This window comes from Myotis lucifugus, unplaced genomic scaffold, assembly GCF_000147115.1.
Source record: "Myotis lucifugus unplaced genomic scaffold, Myoluc2.0 scaffold_178, whole genome shotgun sequence".
NCBI lineage: Eukaryota > Metazoa > Chordata > Mammalia > Chiroptera > Vespertilionidae > Myotis > Myotis lucifugus.
This window is the reverse complement of record NW_005871226.1, coordinates 2,570,383-2,585,881: the sequence shown is the minus strand read 5'-3', so window position 1 is coordinate 2,585,881 and position 15,499 is coordinate 2,570,383. Positions and strand designations below refer to the sequence as shown.

The 15,499-nt window shown below is 38.5% G+C and overlaps 1 protein-coding gene across 6 annotated transcripts in view; it reads right to left on the bottom strand.

Annotated features, from left to right (window-relative positions):
• The window catches only part of MCM8 (minichromosome maintenance 8 homologous recombination repair factor), a 42,679-nt gene that overhangs the window by 13,781 nt on the left and 13,399 nt on the right, over positions 1–15,499 (bottom strand). For all 6 annotated transcript variants that reach the window (XM_006096443.3, XM_023760312.1, XM_023760311.1 and 3 more), the window contains 6 exons: positions 11,886–11,971; positions 9,947–10,098; positions 9,366–9,561; positions 5,872–5,902; positions 5,087–5,227; positions 1,152–1,293 (listed from right to left, as the gene is read on the bottom strand). In XM_006096443.3, the coding sequence (XP_006096505.1) occupies positions 1,152–1,293; positions 5,087–5,227; positions 5,872–5,902; positions 9,366–9,561; positions 9,947–10,098; positions 11,886–11,971 (748 nt within the window). The remainder of the gene's footprint in view (positions 1–1,151; positions 1,294–5,086; positions 5,228–5,871; positions 5,903–9,365; positions 9,562–9,946; positions 10,099–11,885; positions 11,972–15,499) is intronic.

The window sequence follows — 15,499 nt, the reverse complement described above, 5'->3', positions numbered from 1 at the left end:
AAATCCGCATATAATTTTTGACTCTCCCCAAATTTAACTACTAATAGCCTACTGTTGACCAGAAGCCTAACTGATAGCATAAATAGTTGATTAACATATTTTGTGTATTATACGTATTATACACTGTATTCTTACAATAAAATGAAAGAAAAGGAAATGTTATTTAAGAAAATCATAAGGAAAATACGTTTACAGTAATGTATGTATTTATTGGAGGAAAAAAAGCACATATAAGTGGACCCATGAAGTTCAAAGCATGTTATTCAAGGGTCAGCTGTATTTGGAAGACAGAGCCAACAGGATTTGCTAACAGATTGGATGTGGGTATGGGAAAAGTCAAAGATGCTCTTCTGATTTTAGCAATCTAAAGAATGGAATTGTCACTTACTGAAATGAAGACTGTAGGAATAGATTTGAAGAGGAAGAGCAGGATCTTGGTTTTAGACATGTGTAGATTGAGAGAGTTGTAGAAATATTGCATAGGCAATAATATGTGCCTGGAGTTCAGGGGAGAAGAAATATAAATGTGGAAATTTCCAGCATATAGATAAGTAAAGCCATAGACTAGAGTAAGGTCACCAGAAAGCTAAGTATAGACCAAGAAAAAAGGAACAAAAGCTAAGCACTCTGAGGTGCCAACCAGCTAAGAGGTTAGAGAGATGAAGAACAAGACCGAGAAGGAAAGGTAAATGAAGAAAGAAAACCAGAAGAGTGCAGTGTCCTGGAAACCAGCAGATAAAGCATTTCCTGGAGGGGGCAGTGATCAGCTGTGCCAAACATGGCTCATGGGTACTGGATTTAGAAATGTGGAGGTCACTGGCAAACTGGAAGGAATAAATGACTTTAACTGGACTGGAATCTGAGCATAGCCTGACAAATTCATAGGAACATGTTTTTCCAACAGGTTAAAGCATCACAAAGAGAAATTTAGGGAACAAAGCTCAACTGAAGATTCGTTCTTGCTCTAGCCCTCTAATTGGATTTCTTATAAACTATCAGTCAAATCTTTCTGGCACTCATTCTCAACACCCTGATTGGGTCTGTGCGGTCCAAATGCCTCTTGAACAGAATAAAAGAAATTGACTAAAAGGAAAAGGCTTAAAAAAAACCCCAAACAAACCCAGAATTATTATTAATCTTTGGTTTCTCACCTTGATCACCAAGTACCAGGGCACCAGCTTCCAAAGCAAAATCTCCTGAGGAACTGTCTTTTGAAAGAGTTACAGTCAAACCAGAGGTGGTCGTGGTATTACCACAAACATACACACCACGTGGAGCAACGCTGCATACTGCCTGAGGAAACAAAAAGTTTAAGAGAATCAGCTAAAGTAAAAAGGAAAAGCTAACAGTAATTGCTCACAAATGTTAGTTATATGCCAGGTATTCTCCTAAGAGCTTTACCATACAATTTTTACCACCATGGTAAGAGGAAGGTATTATTGCATCCCCATGTATTGATACAGAAACCCACGTGTGCAGAGAAAGTAACTCACACAGCCATGAAGGTGTGAAGTCAGGAGTCAATCAAACCCAAGCAGCCTGATTCTGATGTCTGTGGTCATGTGAATACACATTCCATTTTAGGCTTCATTTTCAAGTTCAAATAGCAAAAATTTGAGTACCAATTTTAATTCTAAAGTATCCAATGCTTCTTTAAACATCAGGTAATAAAATGGCTCAAGAATGCCTGCCTTCTGAGTAAACAATCTATGGCAGTTCAAAAAAGTAGTCAAACAGCATTACAGTTAAAAGCATGGACCTTCAGTCAGGCAGACCCGTTTTAATCCTGACTCTACCATGTACCGGCCGTGTTGCTCTAAAACTTCTTGGAGCTTCAGCTTCCTTAGGTTTTATCACATACTGTCCTGAGGAATAAATGAGATCATGTATGTTAAGACACTTAACCTGGTACCTGGCACATAGTAAGTGCCCAATTAAGGCCGCTTTACATGGCTCTGCACTGCACAACTCCAGGAGACCGATGTCAGTGTGATCTGGGCTTGGCAGGACACGACCCAATACCTATGGTGCCCAGCTTATAAACAGCAGCTATAATTATGTTTATTACTTGTAATTCCTTATTTGTTAGTCTGAATAGGACGGTTCACTAAATGGTCAGAGGAAAGGGGATTAAAAATACAAAGTAACTGCCCTAACCGGTTTGGCTCAGTGGATAGAGCGTCGGCCTGCGGACTCAAGGGTCCCAGGTTCGATTCCGGTCAAGGGCATGTACCTTGGTTGTGGGCACATACCCAGTGGGAAGTGTGCAGGAGGCAGCTGAATTGATGCTTCTCTATCATCGATGTTTCTAACTCTCTATCCCTCTCCCTTCCTCTCTGTAAAAAATCAATAAAATATATTAAAAAAACAAACAAAGTAACTGACTCATAACTGTTAGTGTTAGCCTACTTTTTTCCCCCAGTTTTTTTTTTATTTCAAGAAAAATGATTTTAAATATAATAATGTTACATGCAATAAACCTTAATATTTCAAGAAAAACGATCTTAAATAATGTTACATGCAATAAACATTAATATCTCAAGAAAAAACAATTTTAAATAACGTTACATGCAATTAAGACCAATTATTCAAGAAAAATGATCTCACATATATTACATGCAATAAATATTAATATTTCAAGAATAAAAGGATTTTAAGTATGATAACATTACCAAAACTGACATAGTATGATATCACAAAAGTTGTAGGAAATATTAAAAATCTGCAAATCACAGGATTACTTCTATTATAGTCTAGAATATTTTTTTCCCTCTGGCTCTATTTTTGTTCATCAGTTTATGTTGTTCATTATATTCTATAAATGAGTGAGATCATGTGATATTTATCTTTCTCTGACTGACTTATTTTGCTTAGCATGATGCTCTCCAGTTCCATCCATGCTGTTGCAAATGGTAAGAGTTCCTTCTTTTCTGCAGTGTAGTATTCCATTGTGTAGATGTACCACAGTTTTGTAATCCACTCATCTGCTGATGGGCACTTAAGCTGTTTCCAAATCTTAGCTATGGTGAATTGTGCTGCTATGAACACAGGACTGCATATATCCTTTCTGATTGGTGTTTCTAATTTCTTGGGATATATTCCTAGAAGTGGGATTATTGGGTCAAATGGGAGTTCCATTTTTAATTTTTTGAGGAAATAGCCTAATTTTTAAAATCCCTGGCTTAGTTGAACTAGACTTATATACAATACCCTCCATTATTTACAACACCTAATTTCCACTAATATTACAGCTTTTATTTTTAAATTGAGCCAGGGGTTTTAAAGGCATTATTCTCAGGTCCAAAAGACATAAAAAATGTTCAGTGTCATTTCTTGATATGAAAACATTTTCAGTGCCATTTAATGTATTTTGGAACCATAATCTATCTGTCAAGACATATTTTATCAATAAAAAAGAGAAAAATGACATTTTATATACTGTAAACAAAATGCAGAAATTAAATGATCTGTAGAGATAGACACTGTGGAGGTTAAACCAGGCTTCCACCTATAATATGCTAACTAAAAAATCACACACACACAATGCTACAAAAGACAGAAAAGAAAGTATAACAATTTGGATCCCCATGTCTACCTTTTATATCCAAATTCTGGCTTAGGTACTCTGTGCTCTGTGCCAGGCTTGTAGCAAGGATTCAGTACAAAATTAAATATATATATGCCCAGTTAGTCAAAAGCAAAAAAATATTGAAACATGGATAAAATGTCAGATTAAAAATTTAAATGACTGGTTTTACACTTAACCACAAGAAATAAAGAATCATCTGATGTGAAGGGCAATGGGTTTACAGCATAATGACAAGATCAAAGCAGTTCTCAATACCGCCTGCACATCAAAATCATTTATGTACAGATAATGGGACCCTAACCCAGAGACTCAATTCAATTGGCCTGGGCAGGCCACAATATTTTCAAAGAGCTCCAAACATGATTCAGTAGTCATAGGACTACAATTTACCAAAAAGCCAGAGAGCCCCTGGTCTGGTCGCATTTTTCCACATGGGGGGAGGGGTATGGATGGATGACATGAGCATTCTTAGAAAGGATATTATGGCTGGCTTACCAGGTGTCACTCCAAGAAAACCACAAACATTCCACCAAGCAGCACCTTCTAGGGCCATCATAAGTCCTGGAAGGGAGGACAGCCTGACTGACTGACAGAAGCAGAAATTTCTTGAGGACCAACAGACTGACCGCAGGAGCTCATTTCCTTTGGATTCAGAAGTAGTTAAAATGTATTCCAAAAAACTCTTACCTTTATCTGATTATTCTTTTTTAAATTTTTTATTTTATTTTAGAGGATGTTTATTAAAGCTGGGAACAGTGAAACAAGGAAAGGCTAGGAAAATGAGCGTAGGCTGGTCTGCTTTGGCTCACTAAGAGTCAGAGAAAAGGAGGCTTTGGGGACAGGTTCAGCTGGTTTGCCTGGGATGAACTTCCACTGCCTATTGCTGACCAATCAGTGAAGACCAAAATCCTGAAAGAGCATACCTAGAAAACTGATGAATATTCTGTTGAAACCCTCCTGAGTCCTCCCCTAAAATTCACACCTGCAAGAGAGATAAAAGCCTCAAGGCAAAGGACCCAGCATGTGCTCTCCCTCCCAGGAGCAGGCCTGCATCTCCTAAACTCTAAGGTACCCCACCAGCCTTGCAACCAGGGCAGCAATGGCACCTGATTATTCTTAAAGCCCAATATACTGTTTATGTAGCTCTGTGAAGAGAGAATGGGTGACCCTTCACCATAAAAACTAGCAAAGCAATGCTGAATACAAAAAAGGGGTTGGAAATGGCTTATGTTTTACAATAGTTGACATCTCATCAGACCAGCATGCCTATGCAGCCGATGAGACAGAAGACCTGGCTCAATTTGAAAAGATGGTCAGATACAAGTTACATATAACTCACATAAACCCCAATTCACTTATATCACCAGACAAACTATATCCTCTGGAACACAAACACAACATGCTTTGAGCAAATTCATTTGTGAATTATTCATGTGTATACTAAGCAAAAGGTCAAATATTAAGTGATTATTTGTAGCATCTTACATATAATCCTACCTGTAGCATTTGACTCTTTCCCAAGCCTGGATCTCCAACAATAAGGACATGTGGATCTCCCCGAATTGGAATTCTGTTTTTGTCATCTGCGTATTTCTGGCTTCCTCCAAAGAGTGCTAATGCCAATCCTGCTTTAACAAGCTCAAATGTGAAAGAAGGAAAAAAAATAAGTAAGAACATCAAGATGACTAGCAAAAGGGGCACTACTCCTCTTATGATTACATTTATTTGTTTAGGGGTTTTCTTTTAAAACATGATTGAACTATTTTTCCTAAGAAAAGCAAGTCTAATATGAACTATTATAATGTATATGATTAAAAAAGCAAAAACTAGAAAGCATATAAAATCAGAGCAGTATCTTAAAAGTTCCTAAGTGAAGACCTACCTTGCAAGGCATGAATCCATGCCACAAAACTAAAAAATACTTGGAGTCAGTTTAAAGGAAGCATATCCTATTAACTTTAATTGGTAAGTAGCTTTTTCCTATAAGGGGCTGTAGTTTTCCCATCATGACATTCATTTATGGAGAATAATGACTCATATTAAAATATGAGCAACTAACTGGCCAGTAGAAATTAGCTATTTTTTTTATAAAGTCTTTATATTTTACTAGAGGCCCGATGCACAAAATTTGTGCAAGGGGCTTGGCCCTCGCAGTGGCCCCACCCACTGGTCATTCCAGAAGGTGATTCCATCATCTGGTCTAATTAGCATATTAGCTCTTTATTATATAGGGTTTTTGCCAACTTTATATATTTTTAGCAAAGATGAAGTAAAATACTTACTTCATGGCCAAAAATGACAGGGCAAAGTGAGCTGAAAAACAGAATACAACTCATAAATTCTAACATCCCCTTCATTAATCTATTATAAGATCTACTTTGCAGTTTGCTTAACTTACTACACATTTTATAAAAAAAAAAAAGATAAAAATAAAAAATGTACACCCCCTCCCAAACAACTCAATACATTTTATTCTGTTATTCAATAATTTTCTCAAAATTCTTGATCAACCTATAAAGGGGAAAATGCTTAAATATTGTGCCAGAGTAAGGAAGACAGGATACTTGTAAAGTATTTTAAAGTAACCAAATATACTGTTGATCATTTTACATTACTAGAGTTTAAAATGCACCATAATCATGGTCTTCCACTTTAGGATATAAGTTATATTGTATTTTATGTGAACAGACATCTTTAGACTTGTGCAGCCAAGTCACTGAAAGGAGACAAAAAGGTGAACTGCATACACATTTTAAGACTAGATAAAATTTCATTTTTTCAGTTCAAGTCAAATGATCATAACAAGTAAAATCATATCTGAATATAAAGAAGTATATTTACACTTACCTATTGTACAAACAAGAAACAAACAAAAAATAGACCAGGTGGAAGAGATATACTCAAGAGTAAACTGTGAACCATTATCCCTTTTACTATATGTAAACATGATGTCCGTGTCCTGCCATATCCCTTGGCACTACTGGTCAGTATGTTCCTGCATAATCACTGCTGGCTTCCTACCACACACCTGCACCTGTCTGTCGAAGGGCTTTCTCTGGCTGCAGACAGGCTGGGCAGGCTAGAGTGCTAGGTTACCTAATATTCCCAGGAGCAGCGCCAAACCCAGAACCTTGCATGGAAAAATACTGAGTTCTACAGTCTAGCGCCCCAGAAGCCTCAGGAGGAATAAGCCCTGGATGCTAGTAATAACTTGTTCAAATAATTTGTTCATTGAGGCACAGCACCATATACTGACTGCCATCCTTTCTCTGTCTCACTTCCCATCCCACCAGTATATTTGGGGACCACCTCCCAAATAAACTGCTTCCCAAATAATATCACTGCTTCTAAAGAAACCTAAATTAAACAACCTTCTACTGTCTTTCCATTCTCCTTTCATGGTCCTCCATTTGTTAATCTGGCAAGGGTCAACAAACCTTTTCTTAAAGGGCCAGAAAGTAAATATTTCCAGTTCTACTATCTTGGACACAACTACTTAACTTGTGGGAAACAACCATCAACAATTTGTAAATGAATGGGTGGGGCTGTGTTCTAATAAAACTTTATATACAAAACGAGTTTTCTCTGCCTGTTTGACCAACCCTTGCAAGATTAACAACAACAAAAATTTAGCCTGGCAGTAGTTGCTCAGTGGTTTGAGCATCATCCATGGACCAAGAGGTCCCGGGTTTGATTCCCGGTCAGGGCACATGCCCGGATTGCAGGCTTGATCCCTAGTGTGGGGCATGCAGGAGGCAATCAATCAACGAGTCTCTCTCATCACTGATGTTTCTATCTCTCTCTTCCTCTCTGAAATCAATGAAATCAATAAAAATATATTAAAAAAAATAAAATTAAAAAAATTTAGTTTTAATGCTAAAATCACAAACTTAGAACTAAAAGGTAAACCATGGTAAGAAAATGCTAGTTTTTTGTTTGTTGGTGTGTTGTTTTTTTAATCCTCACCCGAAGATATTTTTTCCAATGATTTCTAGAATGTGTGGAAGGAAGAGAGGAAGAGAAAGAGAAAGAAAGAGAGTTTGGCTGCCTCCCGCACTCACCCCTAGTGGGGCTAAGGAACCTACAACCAAGGTATGTGCCCTTGACTAGGAATCGAACCCAAGACCCTTCAGTCTGCAGGCTGACACTCTAACCACTGAGTGAAACCAGCCAGGGTGAAAACGCTTGTTTTTCATACTACTTTATCTTTTGTAAATACACTGCAGAAGAAGGACCACTACATATGTTCATTTTCTTTTTAATATATTTTTATACATTTCAGAGAGGAAGGGAGAGGGAGAGAGATAGAAACAACGATGAGAGAGAATCATTGATTGGTTGCCTTCTGCATGGCCCCCCACTGGGGATCAAGCCCACAACCCAGGCATGTGCCCTTGACCAGAATCAAACTCAGGACCCTTCAGTCTGCAGGCCTACACTCTATCCACTAAGCCAAACAGGCTAGGGCCATATGTTCATTTTTATTTATAACTGATGAGAGGAACCAAAAGGAGGTGTTCTGATCCTCAACCAGGTAGTTCCTCAGATCCCATTAGAGACCACTCACACCTTCACTTCTCACCAGATCAAACCCTCAACCCTAGCGCTCCCTCAGGGAAGTTGGGAAGTCTCAGAGAGTTTAAGAACAAAGAACCCCTGAGGAACTCCATACTTTTCTTACTCAGCTAATTAACATATTAAAGGCAGAAAAAGTGTCAAATTCTCCTAGAGCCCAAAGTCTAGATCAATTTTCTAATATAATGCACTTCAAAACCTCAGTTCTTTATCTCTCTTAGACATATGTATTATTCTGCCTCATTTCCCCCTATTTCTTCAAAACTATCCAAAAAATTGTCAAAAAAGTCTCAAAATAACAGCATTGTGAGGTAATACAAATTTCATTTAACCTCCAGAACAACCTTCTGAGACAAGTATTATCTCCATAAAAATGAAGGAAAAATTAGGTAACATGCCCCAGACCACACCAGAAATAGTTGGTTGAAACAGGATGCCTTCCTTTTGCTTCTTCTCTATTGTATGGCAAAAACAAGGAAATAATCCAATGTAAGTAATTTCTATGTGAATCTCTTTCTTAGTTCTAAAAGAAAAACAAGAAAACCCTACATGCAACTAACTGAAATAACTCTGGAATTCACTGTACAATTACTCTTCTGCTGAGTAACTTTTCCTTAGTGCTTACAGTAGAGGTCAGCAAACTTTTCTGTAGGGGACTAGACAGTAAGCATTTGTGAGCCATTTGTTCTCTGTCTCACTCTGAATTCTTTTAAATGAGTGTGGCTGTATTCCAATAAAAATTTATTTATAAGCAGCAAAATCTGAATTTCATATAATTTTGCATGTCATGAGATAGCCTCCTTTTCATTCTTTTTCAGCCATTAAAAAATGTAAAAACTGCTCTGGCCGGTGTGACTCAGTGGTTGGGTGTCATTCTGAGTACCAAAAGTTGCTGGGTTCCATTCTGGGTCAGGGCATATGCCCGGGATTGCGGGCTTGATCCCCAGTAGGTGGTATGCAGGAGACAGCTGATAGATGTTTCTCTCTCTCACCAATGTTCCTCCCTCTCTCTCTCTAAAAATGAATTTTAAAAATCTAAAAAAAAAGTAAAAACCATTTTTAGCTCATGGGTCAAACAAAAATGGGCAGTTAGCTGGTGAACTCTATTTTGCAACCATTTTGACTAATTTCTTGTTACTTGCAGCCAATAACAACCCAACATGCACATACATAATAAAATTTCAGGTAGGGTCATACATACTTGACAATGAGTTTGAACAGGTTCTCTTCAGCTTGAATCTCTTGGATGGCGTAAAGGTCTTTAAGTGAGAACTCCAGCAATGCTCCATGTTTACACCCCTCCTCGGAAGCGTTTGGTTTCTGTCCTTTGCTGTTGCTAACAGAATTTGCTTCGATGTATAAAAGGAACATACATTTGTCATTCTTATTCCGAGAACCTGTAAATTCAAAGTGTGAAATGTAATAATTGGTATTTTCATTTTCCCTACAAAGATTCAAGTAGAATGTACAAGAAAGGCACAATGAACTACAAATAAACCTTTCTTTCAGAGGGAACGTTTCACCTATCCTATATAACAAAGAGCTAATATGCTAATTAGACCGGATGGCGGAATGACCTTCCTGAATGACGGGGGAGGGGGGGGGGAGGCGGGGCCATGAGGGCCGAGCCCCTTGCATGAATTTTGTGCATTGGGCCTCTAGTGTAAGAAATAAGAACAAGGAACTCTTTAAATTAATGGAGATTCAGAAGTATCTTTAAAAAAGACAAATGTTGACAAATTACTGAGGGACAATCCAAATGAGGGAAGAGTTGTACCACACCTTCTTCAGCATTTGAGACTTTGACAATTCCAGTAATAGTCACTGTGTCTCCTGGAACGCAGCTATCCACAAGATCATGAACAAGCTCACATTCTATCGTTCTTGGAATCCGACCTGCTTCTCGCTGATCGTCAGACATCAGCTCCTGGATTCTAAATAGGTGAGCAATTTTCAGTGAGTACGCATATTGACTTTGGGTTATTTCTTCTACATATTAACTAGTCAGGGTCCACATAGTGCTAAGCTATATAAAGGACCAATTAGTTTTTTAAAATTAGTTTAAAACGTTCAATGATGTATCTAAAATCACTTCAGCAGTTTGCAGTTAAAGATGGGATGGCAGGATGAGCATGTGCATTTGTCTCCCTCCAAAATGTCCACCCAAAATTACACTTACTAAAAGAGTAAAGAGAAATTTTAGGGTGTGCATTGAACAAGAGATACTAAATTTTAGAAAACAGTAAATGGGAAAGTATTGATGGACAAAACAAAATGATGTCTACAACATATACAGGAATAAGATACAGAAAAGTGGAATGTTTTATACCCCTAGGTGTGATTTCCTAATATCAGGAGGTCACTGTTCAAATTCATTTAAAATATTGGTGTCAAATGGGTACTGGACTTACTGGGGTGAGCACTTCATAAGTTATATAAATGTCTAGTCACTATGTTGTACACCTAAAACTAATACAATATTGTATGTCAGTTATAATTGAAAAATTTTTTTTAAGTGAGAAAAAATCCAATTAAAATATTTAAGCTCATTTTCTTTCTGCTATTTTTACCTGAAAATAAAGAGACTTTGTTCAAATAATTAAATTACCCTGGATCTTCTATGCATATATTCTATTGTGGCCCTTTTAGCACCTCTGAAGCCCTCATTACACCCTTCAGTGGTGAAAGTACTGTAAACGTGGGCTGGACCAGGCTCCCCCACTCACCAGAGACACAATCACACTCAGGAGGAGTCTTAAACATTTCCTCTTTTATAAAATAGAGTATTTGTAAATATCTCAGCATAGAGAACAATTATTACATACGTTGATCTTGGTTTTTACAGTGCAGAAGCGGGTAAAGGTAGAGCGTGGAAGCAATCTACTTCACTTTTCCCCTAGATTTTAGTATTTAAGACCATCTCCTGTTTTAGCCAGGTTTTCCTAGAGAGCATTCTAACTTCAAAACTACCTATTATTTTATATTTAGGATGTAGTTACGGAACTATAGCTAGAAAAATTAAATAAATTGTTAGATTAAACACACACACACACAATTTGACTTGTTTTAAAAAATAGCTTTTTAAAAAAAAAATCTACAGTAAAATGCCTCATGGATCATGAGAACATAAAATGAAACATGCCCATTTGTAAGAAATTCTTTATTTTAAGCTTTCAAAACAGTATTATTTTTATCATAACTCATTATGGAAATTACTAGAGCCCCAGCGCCCGAAATCGTGCGAGACCAAGACCCGCCACGCCAGCAGGACCCCAGACCCGCCGTGTGCGAGCCCCGCGCGCCACAAGCGGCTCACGGGTGGCAGCGGAGGGATCGAGAGGTGCTCCATGCACCTCCTGGTGACTGGTCATTTGGTCGTTCTGGCCACTGGCCTTTTATAATATAGATATAGTTTTGTTTATGGTCTACATCCAGTTCAATGAATCACATAAGTGAGAAATACCATGAACTATTTCTCAGTAGCAAAAGGACATAATATTTGCACATCAAATCCTTTCTGGTATCCGATAGAGAAGAGATTTTGAATAAAGACAATTATCATTTCAACACATAAACTCCTAATCAAGCCTTTTATTATACACTTTACCAATGTATACAAATAAGAACCATAGTATAATATAGGAAAATTATAGATTTTCTTTGCAGTTGAAGTATCTTACACCTGCCTTTTACTAAGTAGTGAAATAGTGTGATTGCTTACTTGATTGACTGCCAGTCCATTGTCACTGTGAGAGGAGAGCTAGGGAGAGCAGTAAATGACTTCCCTCGACATGTAGGCACAGGACACTGCAACAAGATTCACATTCAGATTTTGATAAAGCACAATCACATTTCAAGTTTCTGCTTTATTTAATATTGTTTTTAAAAGTGCTGTCGCTCCTGGCCAGGTGGGTCAGTAGGTTGGAGCATTGTCCCATACACCAAAAGGTTGCGAGTTCAATTCCGGATCAGGGCACATACCTGGGTTTCAATCAATAGATCAATGTCCCTCTCTCACATTGATGTTTCTCTCTTTCCCTTACTCCCTATCTAAAATCAATAAAAATATATCCTCAGGTGAGGATTAAAAAAAAAATTCTCAGAATGGAAAATGCAGTAAGAGCTACAATGTTTTCCAATTTCCTTCTGCACTGATTCTGTATCACAAGCTTTTGAGGGACTAGCCACTTTTTCAGCTGGTCCCTCTTTTTTTTTTTTTTTTTTTAAATATATTTTTATTGATTTTTTACAGAGAAGAAGGGAGAGGGATAGAGTTAGAAACATCGATGAGAGAGATCGATCAGCTGCCTCCTGCACGCCCCCCACCGGGGATGTGCCTGCAACCAAGGTACATGCCCTTGACCGGAATCGAACCTGGGACCCTTGAGTCCGCAGGCTGACGCTCTATCCACTGAGCCAAACCGGTTCGGCTCAGCTGGTCCCTCTTGATCACTGCTTTTACTTCTTCTGCTGGGGATATGCAAGGCTCCTCACCCTAATTTGCCTCTCACCCTAAGCTCTATTCATTCCTTTGTGCCCAGGCAGTCTCCTGATCCTGAATGGCCTCTCGCATATGGTCCCACATACTCAACCTCAATCTTTCCCTTTTCAAAAGCCTTTCCTGGGTCTTCTTTAATCAGCAGCTCTCCCATTTAGCCTCCTTTTGTACTGTTTATCATAACATACATACCTGTGTGCTATGATAAATAACAAATGAATAAGTTGTGTTCAAGTTTTCATAAGTCACTTGTTTGCTAAGTGGACTTTAAGGTGCATTTATAAATTCAGAGACTGTGGCAGACTGTATTTTCCAAATATGGTTGTAACAATATCTCCCCATAAGCCTTTATACAACCTTGCCACTGCCCCATCAAGAAATGGAGTCTAATCTCCCCTTTTTGGAATCTGGACAGGCTTGTGACTCACTTTGTAACCAATGGAATATGAGAGAATTGATGCCACCTGACTTCTGAGACTAGCTCAAAAGAGACAAACCATTTATGCCTATCAGCTGGACTTCTTAAAGCAATCAGCAGCCATATGAACAGCCTACGTGTCCTGAGCTGTCATACTGTGTATGACAGTGATGGCGAACCTATGACACGCGTGTCAGAGGTGACAGGCGAACTCATTTTTTTGGTTGATTTTTCTTTGTTAAATGGCATTTAAATATATAAAATAAATATCAAAAATATGTCTTTGTTTTACTATGGTTGCAAATATCAAAAAATTTCTTTATGTGACACGGCACCAGAGTTAAGTTAGGGTTTTTCAAAATGCTGACACGCTGAGCTCAAAAGGTTCGCCATCACTGGTATATGAGAAGCCAAAATCAGCCCACACAGAAAAGCCATATGGAGGAGAGATGACTGGCCAGCCCCCAGCCACTCTAGCCCTTGCTATTCCAGCTCCAGCCACCATTTGACTACAGCTACATGAGAGATCTAGAGCCAGAACTACCCAGCCAAGCAGTTCTTCCAAACCCCTGACCCACAGAAACCAGAAGAAATAATAAAATGATTGTTGTTATTTTGAACCACCACATTTTAGGATGATCTGTTAGGCAGCAACAGTGACTGGAAGAGATTGCTTGAAACAACCATCTTTCTAGTCATTTCAGTTAACTGAATTTTAGACACACACGCAGGACCTCTTCACACTCATTTTATGAATTACTCATCTTATGAATCAGTGTTATGACCCACTATGTTAGAGGGCACGAAAATATCCTGACCAAACACAGTTTACCAAAAAAAAATACCTGATTTAAAAAGGATTTAGCCTGGCTGGTGTGGCTCAGTGGTTGAGCATCGACCCATGAACCAGGAAATCACAGTTAGATTCCCAGTCAGGGCACATGCCCAGGTTGTGGGCTTGATCCCCAGTGTGGGGCGTGCAAGAGGCAGCCGATCAATGATTCTCTGTCAGCACTGATGTTTCTATCTCTCTCTCCCTCTCCCTTCCACTCTGACATTAATAAAAATATGTTAAATGAGGATTTAATTTCTGGCCTCTGAGCTAAGGCACTGCCTGAAACTTAAGCCCAAACAGTGGATGACACCAATTTATCAACACTGCTGATTATTCAGAACCAATGGCTGAATCTAACACATCCTGTTCTTCCTGTAAGAGAAATAGGCCTGCCCTAACCGGTTTGGCTCAGCGGATAGAGCGTTGGCCTGCGGACTCAAGGGTCCCAGGTCGATTCGGTCAAGGGCCTGTACCTTGGTTGCAGGCACATCCCAGTGGGGAGTGTGCAGGAGGCAGCTGATTGATGTTTCTAACTCTCTATCCTTCTCCCTTCCTCTCTGTAAAAAATCAATAAAATATATTTAAAAAAAAAAAGAGAGAGAGAAATAGGCCTTAGGAATTCCAATTTGAGTAAATGTATAATAAAAAATTTATTAAAGTCCAAGGATGGTAAAGGCAACTCTGGAAAAGAAGAATATGGAAAATCTAACTACCTTACCAAAAGTTTTAATAAGATCAATGTAAATAAGATCATAAAGAGTTGACACAGGACCAGTGAAACGAAACAGAATCGCATGTCTATAGGAACACGGTGTACTACAGAAGAAGCATTATATGTCAGCAGTAATAAATAGTGGGCTTAATTAATCATTGTTGACAACTGACTTTTCACCTGAAAGAATATTAGAACCTTAGTTTTTTGCCACTGACAAAATTAAATTCTGGATGGATGAAAGATCTAAATATGAAAAACAAGGTTTAAATTCCAGAAATAAACAATTTTTATGTTTCAAATTGTGTGCTGATCTGAGTAGCATCATAAAATCTCGCCCCATCCCACTCTGTCCCTCCCAGAACGTGAATCACCCCTTTGTCCAACATATCCATGCTGCATACACTCCCCACCTTTTAGTCACTTAGTACTGGCTGGGTTATCAGATCAACTGTCCCAGTATCACAGTGCTTATGTTCAAGTAACCCTTATTTTACTTAATTATGGCTCCAAAGTACAAGAGCAGTGATGCTGGCAATTCCCGAGAAGACGTAAAGTGTTTCCTTTACGTGAAAAGTTATGTACATGTAGGAAAAAACATATATATAGGGTTCAGTACTAAATGCCGTTTCGGGCGTCCATGGGGGTCTTGGAATGTATCTCCTGCAGATAAGAGGGGAACTAATGTATAAACAGAAAAATGAATAGAAGATATAAACATAAAATTCAGAAAATAATAAAAATGAGTCCTGGCCAGTGTGGCTCAGTTGGCTGGGCATCGTCACGTACACCGAAGGTTGCCAGTCCAATTCCTGGTCGGAGCACATGCCCGGGTTGAGGGCTCAATCGCCCGTAGGGGGCATGTAGGAGGC